At 35.2% G+C, this 27,614-nt stretch overlaps 1 protein-coding gene across 3 annotated transcripts; it reads left to right on the top strand.

The window, feature by feature from the left end:
- The first annotated feature begins 146 nt into the window (after window positions 1-146).
- TMX3 (thioredoxin related transmembrane protein 3) lies at window positions 147-26,796 on the top strand. 3 transcript variants are annotated; one of them, XM_086740560.1, is made up of 16 exons: window positions 147-204; window positions 489-543; window positions 4,857-4,896; window positions 5,938-6,061; window positions 6,483-6,528; window positions 6,863-6,943; window positions 8,340-8,439; window positions 8,695-8,772; window positions 11,011-11,077; window positions 12,924-13,022; window positions 15,100-15,157; window positions 16,018-16,071; window positions 16,414-16,470; window positions 19,985-20,114; window positions 22,371-22,439; window positions 23,676-26,796. In XM_086740560.1, the coding sequence occupies exons 1-16, from the start codon at window positions 159-161 to the stop codon at window positions 23,940-23,942; spliced, it is 1,371 nt and encodes a 456-aa protein (XP_086596686.1). In that variant the 5' UTR covers window positions 147-158; the 3' UTR covers window positions 23,943-26,796. The 3 variants fall into 3 exon arrangements, with proteins under 3 accessions (XP_086596686.1, XP_086596688.1, XP_086596687.1); XM_086740562.1 differs by lacking the exons at window positions 22,371-22,439; window positions 23,676-26,796 and adding an exon at window positions 20,735-21,380; XM_086740561.1 differs by lacking the exons at window positions 147-204; window positions 489-543; window positions 4,857-4,896 and adding an exon at window positions 5,338-5,463.
- The last annotated feature ends 818 nt before the right edge of the window (window positions 26,797-27,614 follow it).

A 27,614-nucleotide genomic window follows, 5' to 3' on the forward strand; every position in this document is an offset into this window, starting at 1 on the left:
CCGCCGCCGCCTCTCCTCCCCACGCGCGCCCCTCCCGCAACGCCCCCCGCCGCCCCGCGCCCAGCCACCCCCGGCTCCCGCGCCTGCGCAGTGGTGAAAGGCCGCCGCAGCCGCTGCGCGCCGCTTCCCCTTCCGGCTGTGCCGGGTCTCTTGTCAACATGGCAGCGGCGGGCGGGCGGTGGCGGTGCCTCCTCTGGGCGGCCGGTAACCGCCGGGCGGCTGCCAGTCGCTCCAAGCTGAGGGCTTGTGGGATGGCGGGTGGAGGGAGGGTAAAGCGGTGGGCTTCGGAGGCGGGAGAAGGGCCGAGGGGAGCGGCGGGCAGCGCTGCGGCGGCCGGGGATGGGCAACGGGGAGAGCTGGGGCTGTGGGAAGGCGCTGGAGGCGAGAGGGGGAAGGGCTCGCTGGCGGTGACCCCGTCAGCTGGCGTGGGAGAGCATCCCCAGTTTGGTGTGGGGGTCACTCACGGTGCCCTTTTCCTTGTCTCGAAGTGGTTGCACATCTGGTGGCGTCAGGTGCGGGTTTTGTGGAGGATCTAGATGAGTCGTAAGTACTGGGATGTCTTGCCTTATTCCTTACATGCTGTTTGTCTTTTTGCGAGGGGGGTGACCCCACACTGACAGCTTTGTGGAGAGTGTGATTGTCAAGGAAGTTACACTGGAAAAGCTGGTGTTTTTCTTAGCAAAAGTGGCAGAAAGGTGGTGGTCTCTATTAAGTAGGTGCAATTAGTGAAGCTGAGGAACACTTCTAGTTTCATAGTTGTTTTAAAATTGTTGTTACAGATGCTTTGCCAAAAATGTTCCTAGGTTTCACTGCACTTTCTTTCATTTTGGTAGAGTAAATATATTGGTGTATTGATATCTGCCCCAAATAAAAGCTGGTTGCTTCATTAGAGTTTGCTGCATAGCTACCACAAGCAGTTGGGAGAATGAGTAAAAGTGCATTCATGCATGGCCAGAAACAGAAAAGAGGAGGAGGCATGCAGGACTAGTTCATGACTGCTTGAAGTGCCAATTATGTTCCAATATAAAAATGTGCTTTTACAACAGATTTAGCCCTGACTCTGTGGAGGTGTTGAAATGGCTAGTCATGCCCTTAACTTGGCTGTGTACTATCATTGTTCGTGTACTGCCTTGCTTTAGCAGCTTGATGGCTACATACTTGCAGTTCCAAATAAAAACTAACTTTCCAAAAATGAAATTAATTTTTAGTTTGTTTATTGTCAGATCAGCAGATTGATCTAAGGTGCAACAAAGCAGCACGATTATTAGAATTGAAACAGAAAACATAGAAAATACTACTGGTAGGGGAGGAGAAAGTGTCGTTAAATGGCTACTTTATGATAAATTTAAGCTATTCAAAGGTGATGTTTTCATGAGGGTTCAATCTGTGACAAATTGCATCGTAGAGCTAAACAGTCAGAAAACCATTTACTTTTTCACCATGTTGCTTATTCAGCTAGAGCAGATAGTCATAGGATCAAATGAGGTGCAGTGGAATTACGAGGGAGGGAATGGGAATGTATGGAAGGGGTACTGAAGAAAGATACATCAGCATCTGACTGGTGGTTAAAGTGTTGTGAAAAAGCAACTGAAGCACAGGAACTGCTTGAACTTGATTTTCAAAGCTTGTTTTTGAAACATGGCTCATATTTTCAATGACTGAAGATAAAGAGGCTAGGTGAATAAAATAGTGTGTATCTGTGCTCCCACATCATATTCCCATATCATGTTTCCACAGGTATAAATTTAAATGTAATTGCTGTTTTGAAATGAAGAAGCATAAGTTTGTAGTCGTGACTTTTTTTTAAATAGCTGTTGAAAGAAAATCCTATTTTAGAACACTTGGATTTTTCAGCTACAAAACTATACAGATTCTTGTATTTGCAATTGGGAATAAGAGTTAAATAGTGATCTTTTTCAGGACAGGTTTTTGCTTTTTTTTTAAATGTGATTGGCAAATGATGAAAAAAGTCAAGAAAACAATTACTTTAAAAAAACTGGGAGCAGTGACAGGTGAAAGTTTCAAGTTTACCATTTTATAGATGCCTAAACATGGAGTTTTTGCTGTCACTGAAAACTTTGGATTTTATGGGAATTTGGTAGTTGTAAACAGTTCCTACTAGCATGAGGTGCAGTTCTCTTTCCCAGCCTTATAGGAAAACAAGTAGCAGAGAGAACTAACAGAGGTGCCAGTTACTCAGCGTCACCCAACAGGGCTGTGGAAGGGATGCAAAGTAAGAGCTGTGGTTCCTATCAGCTTGTGCTGATCTAACTGCTGACTGCCTCAGGCCACTACGCATCCTGTGATGTTTGCTGAGTTGTTCCAGTGTGGTAACAAAGCAGATAAGTAACCTAACCAAAAAAAGGAAATATTTTTCTGTCTGTGAGGGTGGATTGGTGGCTCAGCCAATGTTGAGAAGCATCAGGAACACAGTAAGAGGGAGTGGGAAGGGAGGGAGGAATAGAAGCAGCAGCTGAGTTCTTTTAAGGTCCTTGGACTTGTGGCGTTGGTCTTCAGTTTTGCTTCATGCTGTTTTCTTTTAACCATTAATGAATAAATGGGGTGCATGGATTAAGTGGAGGTTGAGGCAACATTTGATCAGGTAGTGCCAGATATTGGGGAGTCATATGTATCTGAAACAATTTTGATTCAAGGATATATAGCACCTATGTTATCTTTCCACGAGTATGATTGTGCCTGTGTCAGCTGACAGAGAGGATTGCATAGGACTGTTAAAAAGAGGTGATGGAATTTTACATTCTGAGATATATTTACAGGGCCTAGAAACAGCACCTTCAGAAAATGCTTAAATACTCATTTGTACAGAGATTTCTGTTTTTCTTAGTCAGTGTATTGAACTTCCGTACTATTGTCTAATAATTTAATCGTTAGCATTACCAAAACTAGAATGAGTTTAGCTGGTTTTTATCACACTACAGATTTTAGTTTCTGTGGAAGTTGATCTTTTAATTAAATAGGTGCTTGTAAATGAGTGGTACAACTTGAAATTTATTATTGTAAAAACTGCAATATTTTTTATAATATCTTAGGCCAAAGTTATTCAATTACATTGGAATGTTCTGCCACTAGGTGTTTCCTTTCTTTCACTCTTTTGCTTGCTGTCTACTGGTTTTGTAAGATTTCAGTCTGCCTTTCTCGGTGCTTTAATGCTCTGTGCAATCTCCTCTAACAGTCATACTGTGGCAGCAGGAGGAGAACATTTCATTATAAGTTCTTCTTTTACAAACAGAAGGTGATACTCTAAATGGAAGTGTGGCCCAGGATCTGATCACTGAGTAGCTTCTTTCTGCCTGTTGCATCATAACCAATTATTTGACTTTGTAATTGGAAGTTGGCTGGAGGTTCGTTAAAGTTCTCAAGAGATGCTGAACTATAACTAGTTCTTCATTAGCTCTGTAATACTTAGAGTGGTGAAGTAAATTTTTAGTAAGATGGTCAGCTAAGCAATTTTGTGACTTAAAAATGCTGCTTTCCTGTAGCAGTTTTATGTTAGTCACTGCAGATACTTTTTCTGCTTTACAAGCGTTGCAACCTTGGTATGCCATCAATAAAATGAAAAAGGCTTGAATTTATCAATGAAATGGTGCATTTCTAATTTTCAGGCACTCAGTGCTGTAGTTAGATTATTCTAAGTATTTCTTCAAGACTGTTATGGACCATTACAAATCTATTCAACTTTAAATAAAATAAAATAAATGGTCTCTGATTCTTCTTACTGCCTTGGAGTCATTTATAGGCATTGTACATATTGAGAACTGATGAGCTGGATTATAACTTCTATTAATTGGATCTTAACTTAGAGTGTAGATCACATACTTATTGTGTAATTTTATATATATTAATCTTTTTTTCACAATAAGAGTGTTACAATAAGAATGTTGTATAATATGTTTTATAGCTTGTGCCATTACTCCCAGTTCTAGTCACTTTCACAAAGCCCATCTTTTACAAAAAGAAACCTCACATTAGAATTCTGGGTTATTTAATTCTCAACATAGACATAGTTAAGTAATTTGATAATTTCTGTAATCTTGTAGTGAAAAAAGATCAGTGAAATGTGTAAGCAACATTTCAAGAGGTATCAAGGAACTTTGATTTATCATGTTTATTTTTAGAGGGTTTAACATTTAGTGACAGGTTTACATTTAATAAAGCTGGTCAGTTCATTAAGATATCACTGCTCTTGCATTAAGAGTATTCAGTAGTACCTGTGTGTCTCTTGTTTTTATCAGTAACTTCAACATTTTTATTCCACTAAGATGGTTTCTTAAACTGATGCACCTATAGTAGAAGGTTGGAGGAAGTTGAACTAAAGTTGCTTTGCATGTTAACATTGAAGATACTTTAGTTAGTCTATGTTCAGTAAGGCTAAGATTAACGTTGTAAACTGATGCTGTGAGAGTCTGTATTAGTTGATCTGTAAAAACACAACATTTTCTAAACAGTCAACAACAGTTTTTAGTATAACTAGAACAACTGCAAAATACTTCTTCCTCTTAGATATCCTAATCAAATATCTTTTGTGTCTTTTGTATGTTTTGATGTGCTTTCTGACTTCTTTCTGTTTTCCTGGGTTTTTGGGATTTTTATATCTTGGCAAATGGTTATAGAAACATAGTTGGTATGACTGTGTACATAGTATTACATGAAGGTGCAGTCTTAATACTGAAAAAAAACCTAGTTCCTCCTTCCATCGACAACCAAAGAAAGAAACAAGTCTTGTATCTATAGTTTTATACCAAATTAGTTGTAGACTTTTTCTGTTTCACACGTGCACTTCGCTTATTTATTCTCAGAGATGTCATATATTGATTTCAATTTTTTTCCCCTCTTAGGTTTAAAGAAAACCGTAAAGATGATATTTGGCTTGTAGATGTGAGTATATGAGAAGAATGGAAAGCCTTGCTAGTGGGGGTCCAGTCTTCAAAAAAGGAAAGCAGGTTACTTAACGCTTATAGTCAGGAGATCATAACCTCCGTTTGGAATTTTTACAAGTCCATTCTCTAATTATACTAGCTAATTTGTGTTTAGACATTTAACATGACAACATCAAATATATGAGAGGCTTTTTTTTTTACTTTTCTAACATATTTAGGAAGATTCAGTGCTCCTTGTTTCAGAGGCAAGGAATTATTGAAAAGATGGAGCTTGTTTGGGAGTGAGGTAAAATTCATTTTAGCCCACCCAAATAGGAACTCTAATTCCCAAATTGCATAATTCAGATTTGTGAATTTTGAGTGGGGAAGACTATATATGCTGATTCTGAATTGATCAGTAATGTCTAGGAAAATAAAATCTAACTTTGTCAAGTTGTAACTTGATCCTGTTATAACAAAACTTAATTTCACTGGGGTGTTGCAGCAAGACAGGCAGAAAGATAAAGTGAAGTCTCTCAGCTCTACTTGGCCCTGAGAAAACGGGATCAATTTTACAGTGTGCCAGGTAAAAGTAGTTGTTGAAGAAATTAAATCAAGAGGGCAGCTTGGAGAAGCTTAAGTGTATATATTGCCCTTCTTTTCAAAGAATAGTGTTCCCTTATTGGCAAATAACTTCATATTCCTAGATAGACTGATTACATGATCTTTTGACTTTCAAAAAAAGAGGAAAATATTCTGAAAGACAAATTTTTATTAAAAAAGTTACCACACAGTCAGAAATCGTGTAATAGTACAGCAATTGACTATATCTTTTCAAACTTGTGCTTTCATATTAAAAGCAGCACCAAATCGTAAAAGTTCTGTTTGTCACTCCAGCTTTGTAATTAATTTGCAGTTTTATTAGGACATTAGGGATACCACAACTGGAAAATAAGCCTTGCTATTTTATTTGAGGGTTAATAATAGAATCAACTTCTCTTAATTATTTATCTTCATTAAATTATCTTTTTTTCTTAACTAAAATGTATTTGCTTCCCAGTTTTATGCACCCTGGTGTGGCCACTGCAAGAAACTGGAGCCTGTGTGGAATGAAGTGGGTATAGAAATGAAAAACATGGGCTCTCCCGTAAAAGTTGGGAAGATGGATGCAACTTCCTTTTCTAGTAAGTATGGTTTAGTTAGGGGTAATTTCATGACAGCCTCTATTTTGACACTGTTCTTTAGTTAGTCTTCTGTTCTGTATCACAGCAAAAGTATGTAAAAACAGTTATTGGAGAATAATTTAATGATCTTTTTCTTTTGGAAAGTGGCAACGTGCTGTAGTATGTGGTTTTTTTATCACACTTGTTTCTTCTTGGGTAGGGAATTCTTTCTAAAAAAAAGGAAGGTAAAAGCTTTTCAAAGATATGCTTTTGATATGCTGCTTAGAGTACTGTTATACGAGTGTCTTTATGTAGTGTGTCCCTTGACAGCATCCAGTTGTAGGTTCCTTGTATTACTGTTGGACAGTAAAATATATTTAAAGATTAAGGTAGAAGAGCAGGAAAGTCTTGGTTCATTTTGACATTTACACATTTCTTTCAGGTATTGCATCTGAATTTGGAGTGCGAGGCTATCCAACAATTAAGCTGTAAGTTGATACTTCCCACGGAATTTTTAACAATTACCTATCCTGTCACTGATTTAATGGCAGTAAAAAACCCCAAATGCACTCTGCTTAAAAATCCCAAAGAAACAAACAAACAGACCACAAAAAAGGCCACAAAACCAAACAAACAGAAGAACTCCACCATTTAATTTTGACATTATCTTTGACTTCTACTGGACTGTTTTGCTTTGAAATTCAATAATATCAAGCTTCTTATTTAGAAACAGACCTCTTAAAGGTAGGCTAGCAAACTTGGAATTTATTTAGTTGATTTCAATTCTGTTAATTTTTTTTTTTGTCTTTCCTATTTGTCTAGCTTAAAAGGTGACTTGGCATACAACTATAGAGGACCTAGAACTAAAGATGATATAGTTGAATTTGCTAATAGAGTAGCAGGGTAAGTATACTCTTCTGTGTTCTGGTGACTTAAAACTTCTGTAGTATTTTGAGGTGGGCCAGAAATTAAATCTATTCCAAAAAGAACAAGCCACTGACGTGAAGTTAAAAACTGTATGTACTATACATGTTGCATGTGAGACTGGTGGTGAATGGCATGGAGGAGGTAAGTAGAGACTGGCTAGTCTCAATCCCTTCTTTATAGTGCAAGAACTAAAGGGTTTTCAAAGTAGTGGAAACCGTGAACAAATGAAACTCATTGAAGCCAGAAACAAGAATACTGACCTAAATGTTGGCTGATAGATAAGCATCATTACTAATGCAGAATCTGGTTAATACTCAAAGGTTCTCTTAAAAATATGTTTAATATATACTTATGCATCAGAAAAGTTATGGCAGTTGGCAACATAAGGAAATTCCTTTTACCAAATTGTTCATAACAATTGGCTGTTTCTTCCTTCCCTACAGTGACCCGTGTCCTCAAAATGCTGTAGACAGTTATTTTTGGGGAGAAAAAAGAATTGTATTTCCTTCCTTCATTCTTAGATGTAATTAAGAAGCATTCATATAAGTACAGAGTATTAATTTTTGTTTAGAATTCTGTAGTTTAGGAATATCAGTGATCTCTAGTAATTTACAAGAATTTTGTAAGATTATTTATTTCTAAGACCATGTTTTCTAATTGCTGTCCTTACATTCAGAATTTATTTCTCAAGTGACTGAGTTGTTATTGTGGCTAGGGAGACCTTATTGTGGCCTTTCACTACATAAAGAAGGCTTATAAGAAAGAGACTTTATCAGGGCCTGTACAGACAGGCAAGGGGCAACAGTTTTAAACTGAAAGAGGATAGTTTCAGTTTGGATGTAAGGAAGACATTTTTTGGTATAAGGGTGGTGGGACACTGGAACAGGTTGCTCAGAGAAACTGTGGATGCCTAATCACTGGAAACGTTCAAGGTTAGGCTGGATGGGGGCTTTGATTGACCTGATCTAGTGGAAGATGTCCCTGCCAATGGCAGGGGGCTTGAACTAGGTGATCTTTAAGGTCTCTTCCAACCCAGTCCAATCTGGAATCCTGTGGCCAGTAAATGGCATGCATGTTTACAACATTGCAGCATTTTGTACTAAGATATTAATTTCAGATTTAAATATAACAAGTTTATTTTAGGGGGATTTTTAGTGGGTTTGCTTTTAGCTGAAACTGAAATAAATCGAAAAATTAAATTAATTTTCATTGAGGAATTTAGTTTAAAAAAAAAAAGACCACAAAAAACTGTGTGACATGTTCGTTGAGATTTTTATTTGTTTGAGTTTTACAGCTTGTAGAAACTGAGATTTATTTTTTTCTCTTTTTTTTTTTCCCCCCCACCCCCCCTCCCGCCCCCCCTCTTCCCCAGACCTCTTATCAGGCCGCTTCCTAGCCAGCATATGTTCGAGCATGTGCAAAAGAGACATCGTGTACTTTTTGTATATGTTGGTGGTGAATCTCCTTTAAAGGTTTGAAGCTTGATAAAATAGTTACTTCTTTTGTCTATTCACAGATGTAGTTTAAAATATCTTCTAAAAGACTGGAGTGCATGTTTGTAAATAAATTCTCATTTATTTTTTTACATTTATTGAGGTGTTTTTACAATCTTTTGTCATAACTATATTTTCTAATTACTCTTTGAAGATAAGGTATGTCACAAAACTTTCATTTGAAGCATACTAAATGTTCAGAAATTAAAAAAAACATTGTATATATTTTTGCAGGAAAAATACATTGAAGTTGCTTCAGAACTAATAGTTTATACATACTTTTTTTCTGCCTCAGAAGATGTGCTGCCTGAGGTAAGCTATTTCAGTTCCTACTATTTCCTCAGAAATGGTATAGTTCTTCTCATATATGTAATTTTGCTGTTTTAATGGCACAGAAATGGCTTCTTACAATATATTTGGCTTTGATAAATTTCAAGCTAATTACGCTGAAACATTTAATTTTGGAATCTTTATGTTAAAGAAAACAAGCTCAGTTTCAGTCTGTTATTGCTTTGTATTAGCCAAATTCCTTGCTCGCTCATGTTAATAAAATTAAACAGAAGATATGCAGAACTCAACGTGGACTGTACAACTTGCTCGAGAAGATACTTTGACTTTTAGCCAATGCACAGCTCTTGTTGCTCCTGACAGCCCTTTTACCAACCACTTTTATAAATAATATGGGAATCTATGGCATGGACTACCACTAGTACCCTAAAAATCAGAGAAGTTAAAAGATAAGTTATTTTTACCTTGTGCAATACGGCTGATCAAAACATTAGTCTGCCCAGGGATCAACTGATCCAGTCTATGGGCTGCAGAATTCTCCTGTGGCTCTTTGGAAGATTCTGTAATAAGGAAATAATTTAGTTAGTCACAAGGGTGGAAAAAGTTGCTACTACTGTTGTTAGTCTAACCGTTGTTGCTTATATGTTGAAACAAAATCGAGAGACTTTTTTCATTTATTGTTATCTCCAAGTAGGACCTAAGTCTACTCCAAGCCTGATAACGTATGACTTCGAAATTAGTTTGAGATTAGCAGTGAGAACTAGCATGATTTATCTTTTTTAGACACCTGCATTTTCCAACGTCATAAGTAGAACTGACGTCATTATAAATAGTGTATTGTTAGATTTCCAGAAGCCTTGTATGAAAAGCTGCTTCAATTTGAATATTGCTATTTGCAGTTCAGCCCCCTCAGAGCAAGAAAATACTGTTTACTCGTGTAGTGGACATAGTGTAAAAGGCTGGCACTCTTTTAGATTCTGTGGTTACAGTGATACAAGCGGTGAGCTGTTTTTCCCAACAAATGTAATTTCCTACAAATGTAATTTAAACTGAAGTAGTGATGGTAGGCAGTATTCTATGCAGAGAAGCAAAAATGTTATGAAATCACTGGTTGCTGTTTGTAATGAGGCTTTGCATGACAGTATTGACTGTTAGGCTTTGTTCTGTCACCTTAGGTAATCTTGTTCCAAGCTTAAGGCATCTTTTGCAAGCCATAAACTGTACATAAACTGATTTGCCCTTTAAAGATGCTAAAGTATGTTTTGGGCAAATAAGACAATAAAGCATTGTCTAGAATTAGCTTTGTGTCTTGCTCATTCGTATGAGCAGTTACATTATAAACTTACTGCCTTTGTATTTATTTCCAAGAAAGATAATGCAGAGTGATTGCACAAGGCACGTAATTTGGAAAAGCACTCATGATACTGTTCTTATGTTTCCCAAACATAGCAGAAAATTAGACAAGTCAGGCAACATCGTCACCAAAACTAAGCTCATGATACAGTCATTTCTTAACCACAAATGCTATTAGAATTTTGACTTAGAATGATAGCAAACAGTAAGGAGTAGATGCAGTATTCTTCTGTGGCAGTTTACTAAACATGAGTTGAATAATATTCTTTAGTGTTCCAAAGGAAGGATTTCTGCGTCTTGTATTTTTTTTTGTGTATGTTGCTGACAATCTTAAATATCATTTTTAGGATGGTAATGAGACATTCATTGTTCTGTTTGCCTATATTAGGACTATTTGCAGCCCTGTCTACTGAAGCTGTGTCTTTATATTAAGATCAGCGTGAACCACAGGAAATAGCCCAGTTTTAGTGGGATATGTCATGAGTGTTATTATTTTACTCTACAATATTGACTGTCTATTTAGTAGAAGTAACGGTATGACAGATATGCTGACACCAGCACAAATTTGCAGCAGAGAGCAGGATTGATAAAACCCTCAAGTTCTGATCTTCTAGCTAAAGTTCATGTCCAACTGATAAAATGTTCCTCATGCTACTGCAGATACTAGTAAAAATCCAGCTTCATTTACACTTTGTGAGATCTACATCTAAAAAATAAGTTTATGTTGTGTTACTTTTTTGTATGTGGAAGCTGATACATTTATTTGAGTAAATGTAGACAGAAAACATTTGAGTGTACTTTGAGATTTTTCCCATGGACTACATTTCCACGCTTCAAGATTTTTCTTGCTTGTCTGCTTAAAAATCTTTTAATCTTCCACGGATTAATTGAAAACCACATCTGTTTCAGTATGTGACATTGCCTGAATTGCCTGCTGTTATGGTCTTCAAAGATGGAACTTACTTTGTTTATGATGGTAAGTAAAAGTGAACATTGCCTTAAGACAAGATATTTAAAGTATATATGGAGAAAATGGAACAGTTGGGATGATTTTGAAGGTTGTGTTAGAGTGTTGGGGATTCCTCAATTTTATTGAATTCCAGCAATTTTAGGCTGGATAAACTACTTTGACTGGATTGTTCAGCATGTACATGGTAGAATGGCCACCTGAGACTAGTAGTATTTCATAACACCACTTGCAACAGAACACCTGCCACTCACCTAAAAAGTGTATATCTGTAGGTATGAAAATCAGTATATTAAGTGCTAGATAATACTCAGACTATACAATGAAGCCTACACTTTATAGACTGTTAGATGCATGCACAGACACGTACTTATATCGCGTCTCATGGGTTGACTTATAGGTACACCTCTTATTTACAAATACATCTACTCTTTAGATTGTTTTAAATGCAAGGTTTTAATTTAAGTTGAAAATATATAACTCAGAAAATTATTCTGCTGTTTTAATTTCTGAGGACCAGCAGTACCACAGCAAAATACTCCAGATGGACCGTTAAGGATATTTTTGTGATTTCATAGAATGGCTGTACTTGTCTCCCTCTTCAGTCTATTGCCTTACCAGTAATTTTCCAGATAAAAATTCACTCTGCAGCCTCCTTGATTTGCATTTGATATTTTGATTGTTTGTTTTTAAACAGGCCTGGAGAAGGAAAGCTTGTCAAATCTTCTGAATTGTTTTGTGCTGTATGACTCACTTGCTTTTGCCATACATTTCAAAACAAACATAATATTCTTAATAATCCAGGCTTCTAATTTACTTTGTAAACAGTTTACTCTTTTATAATATACTAGAACATTATTGTAAATCAAACAAGTTATGAAGACACAGTGTAGGAGACTGAACAAAGTTATATGTCCAACTGTTACGATTAGGCAGAAAGTTAAAAAGTTCAGGATAAGAAAAAAGTTGAGCAAAATCAATTTCAATGGTCTAGCCTTGTCTAGTGTTTTGTTTTGGTTTTTTTTCTTCCTTGTAGTAAGGGAATGCAGTGCAGATTTGTGGCAAGCTTTATGCTTGGAATTTCTTGCTACAATCTTATGACAATTGTTAACCTGAAGTTATTGATAATTCACTCTATACAATAGGATTTGACACAGTTTTATTTAATGTCCATTTATATATGCGTATATATATGCATCATAAATATGTATACATTTTTCTTTTTTACTTCTGGTTAAGATCTAATTATAATAGCGTTGCTGGTATAGATTGGAATTTGATTCTTTGCGGGTTAAAACATCTAGCATGTGAAACTGTAGCCTTCAGTATAACTGATTCTGAATCATATGTAAATATTTGTTCATTTACATTCACAGTGGTATTAATGCATCTACTTTTTCTTGATTTCTTTCTGTTTTGTTTAAGAACTCACAAGAACTACTTTCTGTATTTTTATATCTCTTCACTTCGTTTGAAACTTCACCACTCACCTTTAAAAACAAGGATTGAAACTGCTTCTTTCTGCACTGGGTCACAATTTTCTTCTAGAATAGTATTATTTTTCCTTGATTGGGGAATAAAAAGAATCATCAAACCAACAGTTCATACTTTGCTATAATACACTTACTTTTTGTTCAATAATTGAAAATAACTTTAGAAGTTTAAAATGGAAATGTCCAGAAATGTGTGAGAGCTTGTCTAACAACAAAAAAAAAAAGGAAAAAGGGAAAAAAAATAGTGCATCCTTCTCTAGTACTGAAATAAATAAATCTGATTGCCTACCTTAGCAAAAGAAAAAAAAAATAATGCATTATGTGTGTGAAATTTTCAATATTCTTTTTTTTTTTCTTTTAAGAGTATGAAGACGGTGATTTGTCATCCTGGATAAACAGAGAAAGATTTCAAGGTTATCTTCATGTAGATGGGTTTACGCTGTATGAACTTGGAGATACAGGTGAGATGCTGCTACCACTAAACTCTTTGGCATCTCTTGTACTTAACACTAAGGAAAAAAAAAAAGACTAAGAATGTGGTTTTTAAACATCAAAAATGAATTAATCTCGGAGTTAGAGTTGATAATGCAGATTTTTTTTTGGTGTTGGTGAGACCTGTTGTATTGACTAGATGCTTAATCCAAAGCCTAAAATAGTCCTTTCCTCACAACATAAAAATTAGTGTGTCTACTCCTGTAGTATTCACAAAAAAAAAAAAAAATAGTAGGACTTTAATTTAAGCACAGCTTAAGTTTTGCATAAATTACGTATTAACTCTTGGAATACTTCCAAGGAATCTTATGACTGGATTTAGAAGTATCAAATTTGGATGTGTTTAGATATGTCTTACACCTAATAGATATAGATATTTTTTGAAGTAGATATGGTAAGGAAGGGAGGAAAGCATGTACTGAAGTGGATCTGTCCTGGCATATTTTAGCATTTCTCTAGTAAAATTCTTTGCAAGCCAAATGAAAACTTTGGACCCAAGTGACTTCTGGAATAGGCAAATTACTTGTACTGCTCTTAAGGTATACATACTCTGAAGTAGCAGAAGAAATGCTCTAAGTGTTGATTTTTTCAGGCCAGAATACCTTATAATCTACATTCCATGTCAAAACAAAGATCTTTATATTCAATGCAACATTGAATTCTTTCAGGTTTTAAAGATTATGAAATATCTAGGTTCTTACATGTTTGTGAAACTAATATTGTTTCACCTATGTTTTAGAAGGTAGTTTACAAAACCACTGTTATAAATTGTTTATGTGTAGCTTATTTCTTCCTGTTACATTATTGTCTAACAGTTCCTCAAATTGCCAGGAAAAAAAAAAAAAACACCCAAAAACTTTATTAACACGATGGCGAAGCCATCATTTATTTTGAAGAACTTTATGTATAAATACACAGTACCTGGAATTTATTTACGTCTTCTTTTCTGGTCTAAAAAGTAGTTGTCTCGTAGTGTATTCTCTAGGTAATGTCTTAAGATGTGGAACGCAATGGGAAAAATGAGGGTTGAGGCATGGAGGATGCAGGGGAGGGAAAGCTATTGCTGTTTCACAGCAAAGCCTGAGAATGGATCATTGTTTTTGCCCTCAAAACTCTTCAGTATTGTTTGAACAAGAGTTTCTTTTTTTTGAGAGGAATGCTTCCTGTGGCATGATGACATGTAGGAATTAAGCAATAGGTTGGCTTAGTGGGAGGATTTTGAGTGAATCATGGCTTCTAGAGAGACTTAAACTGTTCTTCCACACTCTAGAGGCTTTACTTATTCCAGCTGATGACTACACCTTTAACAGGCCTGCTTTCCTAACAGCAAGTGCTTGATCTGGAGAACCTTTGGCTAACCTTCTAAGCATATTTTGATCTGATTCACTGATTCACCTTAGGAGATTTTCTGGGTGTGTTTTTTTTTTTTTTTTTTTTTTTCTTTTAATAAGAAAATCTTAAAGTAAATCCCGAAAAGATCAGTGTGTTCTGGTGTTTGGTCTTTAAGCTCCTCTGACAGAGGTCTGTGAACTAAGTTGTTTCTCTGATGTAATGAATTCTGAGCTCTGCCAGTAAATTTTACTTTTTTTTTTTTTTTTTTTTCTATAAGGAGAATACTATAAATTTCTGATAGTGTGAAAAATAGTTGTTACTGATTCCATACAGTAGTGATTCAATCACATAGAATCAACTTGTAATTGCCATTATATAATAAAGCTTTTTTCATAGCTTCATATTTAGGTATATGCAAATATGCGGCTTGGTTAGGGAATTAGTTTTTTTCCCCTTTTAACTTCTTCTCTATAGATAGACTTTTCATAAAATGCTACTGGTGTGGCATTAAGCCACATCTTGATTTCTTTTTGGTAGCTTTAAGAAAACCAGAGTTTGGTCAGCTAGAAGAAGCTATTTGGCATTGAGGTTGGTTTATACTTAAAAGTTATTCCTGTTCCTGGAGAGTATCTAATCTTCTGGGTTGGAGTAATTTCCATCTGAGAATGCATGTTTCTTTTAAAATGGTTTCAAGTATTTTATTCCTTATTTTAGGAAAACTTGTGGCTATTGCAGTCATTGATGATAAAAACTCTTCAGTGGAACATACCAGGTACAGAATTAAGTATTGGTGACACTTATGGGAGAAATGTGCTGGTATGACATTGAGAACTTTGGAAATTTTTTATATCTTCAGAAGTGCTAGGTTGAATGAACAGTTTTAACCTGTGGATGTTCTCTAATTTATTACTTCAGCCTACTGAATTTACTTATTTTGGCTCTGTTGAAGCATGCATGAGTTCGGTAAGATGATGGGAGTTCCTGTATCGCTCTTCTAACCACTTGTTAATGAGATTACAGGAGCCAACATTGCTTGCATAGTTTTCTAAAGCAGTTGTGTCACCTTTTAGACATAGAAGAGGGTACTTGAGTTCAGATGACTTTGAGATGAACTTAGTAAGTTTAAACAAATGACTGTTCTTCAGCTCAGTTCGATTAAATATGAATTTAGTGATGCATATATATTAATTGTCTGTGGGATTTAGATTAAGAATGGCTGTTGGGTTGGAGTTGCTGAAGAGACTGAGAGGAACAAGACCTTCCCTGTCCCTTTCTGGTTGCATATATAATTAGACTAAGAAAATATTGTTCAAGTACTGTCTATGCTGTTTTCCCAGACCTCTTTAGATGTTCTTCCGAGTCACAGTGCTGCATCTTCAGAAGACAACAGATGGAGTGAAGCAGCCTGACTGTCTATCTGTGTTTTTCTCATATTGAGACAATGTCGTAGATAGCCTTTCAGCCCTTAGAAACCAAGCAAGATGAATGATGTGTGTTTTGTTAATGAAGCAGGGAATCCGTATTGCTGATGAGATACTATTTGCTGCTTACTGGGGAAATCTCAATGTTTATTGTTTGTATTTTTGACAGAGTATATGCTGGATTATCAATGTCATGTTTTTTTCCTTCTAGACTAAAATCTGTTATACAGGAAGTTGCTAGAGATTATCGGGATCACTTTCACAGGTAAGCACATATGGTACTATGCTGTCTTAAATGAACTTCTGCATTAACCTTTCTAAGACAGCAGTCCTTTTTTTTTTTTTTTTTTTTTCTTTTTCTACATGAAAAATGTTATAGTGCCTGCTTTTATATTCATATATATATTGATGTTTAATAAGACTATTTCATTAACTGAGTGTGTTTTGGGATGCTGACTGTCCTGTAGATCATAAATTTTTGAATTATATTACTGAGTGTGTGCTCTCACCTTCAGTTATAGGAAAAATATTTAAGGAAGAACTTTCACTGAAACCTATTATTTGGTTTTCTTCTTCTTCATTCTACTTTCCACTGCTTTTCTTGCAGGGATTTTCAGTTTGGCCATATGGATGGAAATGATTACATTAATAGTTTACTAATGGAGTAAGTAAATTCTTATTTGAATATTCTTTCTGCTCTTGTATTTGTTGCTAAATATTTTTAATTGAGAACAATCTTTTGAAGAATTCCTGCCTTTCAAGGGTTAAAAAAATTAGGGTTCTCAAAATTCAGCATGTAACATAGTGTCAGTTATTTGTTAAATTAAACTACATAATTTAGTGTTAGAAGTTTGGCTTACTGATATTGCTAACTGACAAAGCTTGTCTTTTAGGTCTGCTTTGTTAAATTCATTACTCTATTAGAACTGTGGGGTTTTCTCCTTTGTTAAATTTGCAGGGCACTAGACAGAAATTATATCAATTTGTAACAGGAAATGTAAATAATGGTTATGTATTATCTGTGATTTTTATTTCTGGAGAGGCACATTTCATTCTTGATGCCCTTTTAGAACTGCTGCATAGAAATATGCCTCTGCAGAAAAGCAGCATAAAATGCGTGGAAGATGCTGTCTGCACTTGATATGTACATGGTATATTTTGAAATATTTAAGTAGGTTAACAAAATGCTTGACATTTTCCCTTATTATGATCCTTGTCTAAAAATGCGTAATTAGAGAGTTAAGTTGCTTGGCATTTACAGTTGTTCTCCTTTGGCCTTTGAGTGGAAAAAAAGGGAAAAAAAATGGGTCAATATGCCAGCTCTGTAAGTTTTCCAAACCCCTTTCTTGGGGATCAAAGAATGAACGAAGCATGTGTTTATGCCTCTAAGGATTCAGGGAGCTTCATGGGGAGTTGGGAGGCACAAGGTCTGTATTTCTGTGGAATATCTGTAGATTGACGCCTGAATACTATTAGTTTAAAAACAGCTCTCAGTTGAAGTGATATGATTGATCTAGTGCTTTATAGCTGCTAAGAGTGAGACTTTCCTCACTTCATTAGTGCTTCTCCTGTGTAGGCTCTTATGTCTGTCTGCTGAGTTGTTTCAGCTTCTTACCTGCCAGGAAAGTGTTTGGTTTTTCAGCGAGGCTGTTAGGGGAGTTATTTTGCTGCTCCAGCAAAACATTTAAATGTCTTCCCGTGTGTCCTGCTGAGTACCAGAACTGATGTGCAAAGAAGCAGAGGAAGGAGATGAGATCTCTGGGAGGAAGACAATGAAGGGAAAGAAGACAGAACTTCCACTTAACAGCAGGAGTGATCTGGTAGTAGTGGAAAGATTTGTTCAGCTGGATTGTTTAACTTAATCTGCAAAATGCCTGAGTTTATAATTTGTGATGTATGAGAAGTTGCTGGTCAAGTACTCGCAGGCTTTTAATTATTTTCTAAACAGAGTGTAAGCATAAGTAGAAAGCAGTAAAAGAAAGCAAAATTATGTTCAGTGATATAAATAGCTGGTCTTCGGGTGGCTACTTGAATAACTCGAGTAAAACCGTATTGCAAATGCTTCAGTTTTCCACTAGATGGCAGCAAGTGGAAATAGAAAAAGAATCTTGATGGGAAATCTGTTGCAGAATGTTTTTTTTTATTGCACTAGATGCACTTAGGAGCAAATTCTGTTTCTTCACAACGGACAAAATATGTATAATTCGTGAGGACAGTAGGAGTAATAGTCCCTGATAGAAGTTCACTTATGAACTTCGCTGTAACTCCGTTAGTAGACATTATAATTTATCTGTCCCTTCAGCAGTGGATGAACGTGCTTTTGTTGGATTAAAAATGGTATGCACAAAACAAGAAAATAGCATATTATGTGTTTTACTGAAAGCAAATCTATATCTTTTATGTAAGCTAAGGTATATAGCATCATTGGAATATCAACTATAGGTGTATGTAGAGTATTAATTCCTCAGCTCTTGGAAGAAACATATTAAACATTATTTTATTAATCTCTCTATAGCAAATAACATTTGTGTGCCGAGTTTCTTTCAGATGCTCTACAACCAACTCCTAGAACGTCAGTTACCAGACTGTTAAATGCCATAGAAGCACTTTTTTTCTTTTTGTGGGGGGTGGAACAGAAATCTTTTCTGCATCCAAGTAATAAAACTTGTTCTATTTAGGCTAGATTGAGGTATTTTGGCAGAGGTTGATAAGTTGTTACCAGGGCCTTGGCACTTGCAAAAACACCTGACTTAGTTTGATTGCCTCCTACTTGTATTTCTTGTTTGCTTCTAATAAATAGAGAATAAAAATATCAAGGGAAAATTGTATTTAGAGAATCTTATGTTGCAGGTTGTCACTGTTGACAAAGTTTTGTGGTTTGGTTGGTTTTTTAAAGTGTTTTGAAAGGATGAAATTATTTTGTTATCTCTATAGTTGGCCTTACATTTTCTGAGGTGCTACCAGGCTTTCAGCTTGAGTGCTGGGAATGTGGTCTGCACCTTAAGTCTTAAAAGTATTCCATTTTCTAGGAGTTTAGAAAATTTTCATGTATAAGTACTAAACTTACTCACTTCTAGGTTTGGAATTGCATTTAAATTAAAAAACAAACAAACAAAACATCTAAAATGTCTGAGAAAATGTAGCATAATTCCTATGCCTTCAAAGAAAAATAGGAATCTTGAGTAAACGCTAAACAATATTTTCATGAAATTAGTGATTATGGATTGATAGCCACAGTTAAGGCTGTGTAATCAGTATTACATGGATTACAAATATACATGGGTGGGGCACTATTAGGCAAAAGTGAAAATGTAGAAAAACAAGGTTTACATTGCTACTTCTGTGAAGGAAAGCCACCTAGTGTTTAAACTAATTATTAACAGAATTGTAGAAAGTTAGCAAAGAGTACAGGAGATTTGTCACCTTACTTAGTGTATTTTAAATCTTGCTTGTTGAACAATGCACTTGTGCAGTATTAAATTTTCCTAAACCTGATCTAATTTTGAATTTAGAGCTACTTTGAACAGTGGATTGTACTAGTTTATCTCCAGAGATAATGTCTAAGCTTTTTTTTTTTTTTTAATTTCTTTCCATTTCTGTAATAGTAAACAATGCTTATGGATCTGAAGGTCAACTGCTGAGTAATAATTGTCTAAAAACTCAGTAGCTCATGTGCCATATCTAAAAGAGACAAAGTAAAATTTTGGTTGGTAGGTTGGTATGGCTTACTCTTTTGACTTGACAGTAGAGATTAATTGATAGAGCTGATCAGCTGGACCACAGTTGTATGGATTGAATTTTTGAAACTCTTGCCTTTGTGCACTGAAACGCTGAATGTGTTGTGCTAATCACACATTTCAAATACAAGGCTACTATCTGTGATCCCTTACTAATTGGCAAGTCATAAAGTACCTGATTTGCAGTTACTATGGGTATGTAAAATGCGGAAAGCTTCAATAGCGTCACTGACATGGATGTGATGGAAAAGTATTAATGAGAAACATACTCATACTGTTGAGGTGATTCTTTTCCCTCTTGCCTTTAAGGAATTGGTATAAGGAACACACACAAAGTGAAGATTAATGGATACCCTTTTAAATGGTGTAGAAATGATTTGAATTGCAATATTTTACACAGTAGTTCTTTAAATGTCTAAACTGTCTGTTTTATGTTTCCAGTGACTTGACAATTCCTACTATTGTTGTACTGAATACCTCCAATCAGCAGTATTTTCTACCAGATAGGCGCATTGAGAACGCAGAAGACATGGTTCAATTTATTAACAATATCTTGGATGGTACAGCTGAAGTAAGTCCTCATTGTGAGTTGGAATATGTTCAAGGGTGTTTATTTCCTTAGATGCTAAAGTAGGGGAAAAAAAAATGGTTACATGTATTTTATCTTCCTTTCCTGTCTGTCTTCCTCTCTTGGGTGCTGTCAGTGAATATGTGATTCTGAATTCTTGACATGTGCTGTATCGTGCTGTTCTGACTGCAGAACCTCTTCTAGAAAGCTAGCTTTTTTGTTTATAGCATAATGTTAGCTGAATTCTCTTGATGTTCCTTTTACTGGTATCACTGGTAAATGGATAGCTTTTTATTCATTTCCTGGTTTGTTTTAAATGCATTTGTTTAAAATTTTATTCTTCTTTATAGTGCATAATTCAACTCTGCTCTTTATTTTGGGCAGTTAATTGATAAATCAAATGGCTTGATGAATGATAGGTTCAGATTAAAAAATTAGTAGTATACTTGCTTTGCACATTACAAACAGACACAAGCTTACCCCTCTCCCTCTGCTCTAAAACTAAAATGAGCTGTCTTCTGTTAAAAAAAAAAAAACCCACAAATTAATAAATCCATCTAGAGTGGCGGCTTGGACAATTTTTTGATGTTGGCAAACAAACTCGCGTTTACTTATTCCCTCAGTGTACTGTAAGTTGGACAGAAGACTATGATGTGTGGATGAGGAAAGAGAGCATGGATCAAAGCTTTCATTTGCACTTATGGGGCAAGAAGACTTTGCAATGAAGAGGGGCAAATCATTTGTCTGCCTCCTGGGAGAAGCCTGTGTTGGTTTAAGCCTCAATTCACAGTATATTGAATGCTTATTATGTTAGCTGAATCCATCTTTACATTGCGCTAGCAATTTTAGGTCATCAAGTGGTAATGACAAATAATGCTGTAGATCGTTTCAGTCATGTGGGATACTTTGGTTTATTTAATCTGACAAATTGATGTAGCAACATGATACTGGTGGATTTGCTTGCTGTTTATAACTTTACTGGTCATGTTTCCAGTTGCAGGGTGAGGGATATTTCTGTAACTTTGTTGTTCAGTTCTCACTTAATGCTTTGTTAATTGCATTGAATTACGTTATCGGCATCTATTACGTTATCGACATCTAAATATATCCTTCTGGTTGAAATAACAAGTGAAATTGATTTTTGTCTGTTTTTTAACTTTGAGGAAATTTATTTGTGATCCCTTCTGTTTTTTGCCATAGTGTCATTTAGGTCTTTCTGCCTTTTGTTTGCAGTATTTCAACTAGAATGATTAAAAGTCTGTCTAAATTCATATCTCTGTTTATGTGAGAGTGCTAATACAAGACTGACAATACAGGATGTGACTTCATTTAAGCTAAGTAGTGTCTATAGACATAAAATGGCACTACTTTGGCTATGTTTATGCCCAAAAAATTGTGCAGCTGTTGAGCAATGACAGTCTTCAAAGTATACTGGTAAACGAGTAATAGGATTCGGACTTTCTGAACTACAGTAAAATTTCTGAGAAGTATAGCATCCCCCACTCCCTTCCTTGGGAGATGTTGGATTGTTCACCTTAACTTTCTTGTTATTCTCTGCAAGGCCCTATGGGCAGGCTTCTGTGAGTGTGTTTCATCTTTGTGGACTTTTTTTGTAACTTGGGTTTTGGTCAGGCTCAAGGGCTGATCAGTTGACTTCAAAATGTAGGTTTTCTTCCTATTTGTTTTTCTTGCAACTCAAGACAGGTGAAAACTGATCCCGTTCAATAGACAAATTTTCTTCGTATTCATTCAGTTATTTTGAAGGGTGCTAAATTAGATGGTAGTGTAGGTATAGTCTGTCATTGGTTGATGCAAGTTTTCTTTATTATACCTTCATATCTTCTTGCTACGTAGTTCTTAGATTTTTCTAACTGCTTCTGTCATAATCCATAAATAGATACCCATCAGCTGCAGGAAAGTTCAGAAGATCTCTGCAATTTTGTAATTGTTACATGAGGATAGCTGATAGTTTCTGTTAGTGTTCCTCTATGGTAAGAGAGTGGAGTGCCAGTCTGCTGTTAAAGTTTGCACTGATTATTTAGAACAATTGTGAGATAATTTTTCATGAGACTATTGAAATGTTTATCTATACTTGAGAAGTTGGAGTGCTAGGGAATCATAAGATCCAAGCGTAATTATTTTTAATTTCCTTCTAAAGGGACTTAAGATTGCAAGCTCTGAAGAATGAATTTTTTTAATTTTTTGAATCGTAACTGAAAAGTGTCAGCAGTTTTGACATAATTCCGTTTGAAATTTCAGGCACAGGGTGGTGATGGCCTTCTACAACGGATCAAGAGAATAATCTATGATGCCAAGTCTACTGTAGTGGTAAGTTTTATTTTTCATTAAACTAAGTGGTACTCTTGTCAATCAAGATGCAAATCTTTTAAGAGGGTTTAGAAATATTTTTATATACTTTTGTTTGTATTTTATATATTGTGTATATATTATAGGTATATAGGTATATATTATATAATATATATACACATTATATACATATATATATACATTAGGTTTAAGCCAAATAAACTTCTTGATTAAAGTTTTATTAAAATATTATTAAATATTTTCCACTGTGCTAAATATTCAACATACGTGAGTTTCTTTATTTTTCACATCTTTTCAGTATTAATCTGACATGTGTTTTAAGGGGTAGAACAGAGAGAATTCAAAATCTTTTTCTGGATCCTTTTGACATACTTTCATTGAGATTGGTAACACTTTAACGTTCTGAGAAATGTTGTGGTTTCAGTCTAATTAGTTAGGGCTTAAGGGTATTAAATACCACACTTGGTGTAGTTTGAAAGTAAATATTTTTATCCTCTTTCTTAGATTTTAGTTATGCTTAAGAGAATTTTGTTGGGAAGATGTACATGAATCCATTTCTTCCCTTGTCCTACACAAGCAAAAAAAAACTGTACTGTGAATTTAAATTGAAACTCACATGTTTCTGTATGAGTGGCTTCCAAACTTCTGTGAATGTGCAACGTTTAGCCATCAGTTTCTGAAACCTTAAGTCATTCATCCTGTACTGTTAAACTACTCTTTAGTAGGTAGCTGTCCTAACAGAATGTTTCTGCACATCCCTTATTACTCACACTGACTTTTGCGAATGAGATACAAGTAAGAGATTAAACTAGTTGCTTCAAAGTGTTCGTTTAACAGTATTAGAACAATTTTTTCTCATGCTTCAATTAATAGGGTATACAGTTGGCATGTTAACCATCCCAATGCAACATGTAATATTCAAAGTTCTAAGACTTTAAAAATGAATTTACCATAGGAATGGTTAAAATGAGGACTCCTGCTCCTTTCTGTAATAAAAAAGGAAACAACAACAACAAAAACAAACAAACAAACAAAAAAAACCCAACAAACAGATGCTCCTCCCACCCCCCAACGTCGTCTGCCCCCCCAAAAAAAACCAAAAAACAACCAAACAAAAAAACCCTGACTTTCATTTTGGATGTTTCTGAATAAGTACAGTGAGTAATAAGAGAAGTAATGTGGTAGATTTGTATAGTTACTGAAAGTGTTTTTTACTTTAAATTTGTGTTTCAACAGTCTGTGTTCAAGAGTTCACCACTTCTGGGATGCTTTCTCTTTGGGTTGCCCCTGGGGGTCATCAGCATTATGTGTTATGGAATCTGCACAGCTGATACAGATGGAGGGGTAGATGAACATGAGGCAGCTAAAAAGGAACATGGTGATCGGGAGCTCACGGACGAAGGCAGTGAGGAAGAACAAGAGGAGGAAAAGAATGAAAAAGATACAGAACTTTCAGATGGAGAGCTTAAACAGAAAGACATAATGGAAAAGAAAAAAGACTAACTTGTTTAGCAAAACAATTCTCTAGAATTTCCAAATAGACTTATTTATTGAAGGTAGTCATTTATTGATGATCTTCATGAAAGAGGACCTTTTTTTTTTTTTTGTCTGCATTATGGTAGTTTTGACTTGCATGTATTCAAATTTTCTCAGAAATCAAGAGAAAAAAATATGGATGTTCTCTTGATTGTCTTTATTAGATTAACAAAGAGCAATTTGAAGGAATTTGCAGGTACAATTCTACACTGGTTTTTTTTTTGTTTTGTTTTGTTTTGGTTTGGTTTTTTTGATGAGTTTTGAATTGTTCATTTCCAGAACAGTGAAATAATGTTACTTGACCTTAGTGTCTGTAATGAACTACTCCTAATATAGCCCAGCTAAATACTCATTCATGTAAAATTAAGGCTGAAAATCAAGAAAAATCAAGAAATCTGAGATCTGTGAAGTCTTTCAGAGCCTGATAGCTGAAGACAACTTCCCGAGTTTTCCTAGAAGTCATGTGTTCTATCTGTTGCACATTATTTTGAAAAAAAAGAAACCCCAAAACTCAAACTTCCATATTTTCTCAAGTTAAATGTAAATTGTTAGTAATTAGAGGACTGTTTTATCATGTAATAAATGTAATAATATAATTATTGGCAATCAAGAATGTCTATTTGATACAGGATTTGAGAGTTGTATGCTAAATTAGGACTTTATTAGTGCTTTAGCATCTGAAAATGTTGGAAAACTACATTATAAACCTTTTAGAAAGTGATTGTCTGTTAAATTACTGCTTACACAAACTTATAGTGCAAATGATCTTTAAGTTTTCTGAATCCACAGTACAACTTGCTAAAGGAAGGTGTAAACATAAACACCCTCTGACTATTTTGCGTTACTGTCTAATGACAAGCTTTTTTTGAATGGTGTAAATTTGTTTTACAGTATTTAATTCAGATTGTTACATATCTTTGAGGTAGTTGGTGTTGATACTTTTGTTAGAGGGAGGCTGTTACTTACTTTGAAGGAGGGAGTTAATGAAGTGTAATGTTACCATACGTAGGCATTCGTCACTATAATGCATTTTTGTTACCTGTTTCATCATAAAAGTCACTTTTAATACAACCCTGTAACTGTGAAAAGGACTAATTTGTGTTCAGGGTTAAAATCTCCAAGGATAAGCTATAAAGAGCCTTTGACGTTGATGTCATGGAGAGTAACACAGAAACAAAACTTATATTGCTCTTCCTCTTTGTATTCATGCTGGATTTTGTTTTGTTTTGTTTTTTTTTTAAGGCTATATTACTGTATAATACAGATTATAATATTCTTCTTATAAGGCAGCTTGATCACATAAGAAATTACTGTGCTATAGCACTACATTAAGGAATTCTAAATTAAAAACATGGGTAAGCTTAAATTGACAAGTTCTGTATTTGAGTAAACCTGATGATGATATAAATCATAACCAGGGAAAATGTATTGCATCCTTTTTCCTTGTAGGAAAGAAACTTGTTTCTTCTGTTTAAGTAGCTTGGTAACCGCTGCCTTCATATGGCAGTGCAGAGTACAGTAAGTAGATGCCTGAATTCAAGGATTTTTGTTATCAAATAGTATAAATGATATCTAAGGAAATTAGGAATTTTTTTCAGAAAAATTCCATGTCTGATTTTGAGTCCAACCTTTTTTGTTTTAGGAGGAGAGGAAAAAAATTAGTTCATAGAATAGTGAGTAGCAGGTGTCTGATATGGGGTGTTTTCCTTTTTTTTTTTTTTGTTTTCTTTTTCCTTCTATGAATTGCCTTTTTTCATTTTTTTTTTCCATAGCTAGTTGTAAATAGTGACTTGAGTTTTCTTGCTTTTTGCTTTGATTTTTTTTTTTTTTGTGGCAGAATCTTTGAGGTGTAGTTTTAGCCTACATATTTGAAGAGTGAGATGCTTAAAGATGTATTTAGAAAATTTTTAAACATGATGTAGAACTTTTGAGATGTATTACAAAAAAAAAAAAAATCACTTGATGACAAGCCTGTGAATTTCTCTGGACTTTTGCACAACTCAGTGCTGATGGTTAAAATGTAGGACTATTAAGGCAGTTATATATTTTCTTGATTTGTCTCTTTTCTGAAGATTTCAAATACAGATCAATTACATATTTAATTTTGGCTCAGGCTGGAAACCTGCAGCTTTTGACTTAAAAAAAAAACCTGAAGTGGTCGCTGGAACACTGGTGTTCCTTCTGTGGTATGTAATTAAAAAAAAATAAAAAATCTGAATTCTGCTGCACTGCTGAGAACTGTTTCAACTATGAGCCTTCATTTTTGTGGTTATTTTTGTGTTTATGATCAGTAGTAGCCAAATAACTTGCTGAGAAATCTTGTGAGATATGGACCTGAAAATGATAAATACTGTCTTAAGAAACAAGTCACAGTAGGATCTGTTAAAACTGTAACATTTAACTGCTAGAGTTATGAGGAAAGCATGTGCGTCAGTCACTTCTGAACTATAATGTCAATCAGATGTGTACTGAACTGTTGAGAATTAAACTTGAAATGTACTGCCATTTTCACCAAATCCTTCTCTCAGCTCTATTCAGCAAGAAATAGGAAACAGGGAAAAGAAAAGCATCCAAGTAATACATTGGGTGTCAGAAGTGATGCGAAATAAGGAGTTTTGCTGTTGTCACACAAATGCTGTCTGAGCGGGGATCTAGCTTTTTTTTTTTTTTTTTTTTTTCAGTCTCTAAAGGTTTCTTAAAGCAACTTCACTGTAATAACTTTGATTTCACAGAATAATGCTGCTTTTCTAAGTCAAGTGTAAGCCTTTTGTTTTTCTGTAATAAAAACATTTAAAAGAGCTAGTTTCCTTTGCTCAATTTATACTGTGTTAAGCTTGGATATTAGGCATGTAGGAGACCATGTTTCCTGGGACAATCATTGTAACCATACTTTAAACGTTGAGTAACACAGTACAGAAATGAAACTGGTAGCTTTTAAAAAGAAAAAAGGAATTAATCGTGTCTGATAACTTCTCTGCATTATTTTGAAAATACTCTCTAGATGTAGGAGTTAACATTTACTTGTCTTTTATTTAGTGAGCGTTGTAGCAGTGTAAAACAAATGCATTTCTGAAAAATAAATTTACAAATACCAGTTCATTCCTTTAGCATACTCTCAAGTTCTTACAAGAGTTTTAGTAGCAAAGGGAACCTGAGGCAGGCTGTTCTAGTGCACATCTCCTTCTGGGATAACTTAATTTTGAGTAGCCTTGACACTTGGACATGTGTAGCATCTCATTGCTTATTTACCTAGGCTGTTTTAACAGATACTGTCCACACTGTGGTGCTCACTGCTTAAAAGAAGGAATGATTACACTTAAATCTGATGTGTTGAAGACGGCACAAGAATGCTTAGTTTTCATGAAGTGTTTAAGTAAAAGGTTTAGTTTGCTCTGTTCTGGCCCAGAACTAATTTACCTGTTCCTTTTTTTTGTCAGTATGTTTAAAGGGGTGATTGTACTTGGAGGGCTGGGAGGGTGGAGAGTTGTTCTGATGACAGCCAAAAGCTCAAGTTGGTGAAAGGGCTGCAAAACTGGAATGTATGTCTCTTAAGCTGCTAAAATCTCATGAGACTGCAGACCTTTCAGGTTGTATTATACTGTGACAGAGTGGTACCAGCTTTCAAAACCTCTCAGGGAG

Source organism: Chlamydotis macqueenii, chromosome 2, assembly GCF_036417535.1.
Source record: "Chlamydotis macqueenii isolate bChlMac1 chromosome 2, bChlMac1.mat, whole genome shotgun sequence".
NCBI lineage: Eukaryota > Metazoa > Chordata > Aves > Otidiformes > Otididae > Chlamydotis > Chlamydotis macqueenii.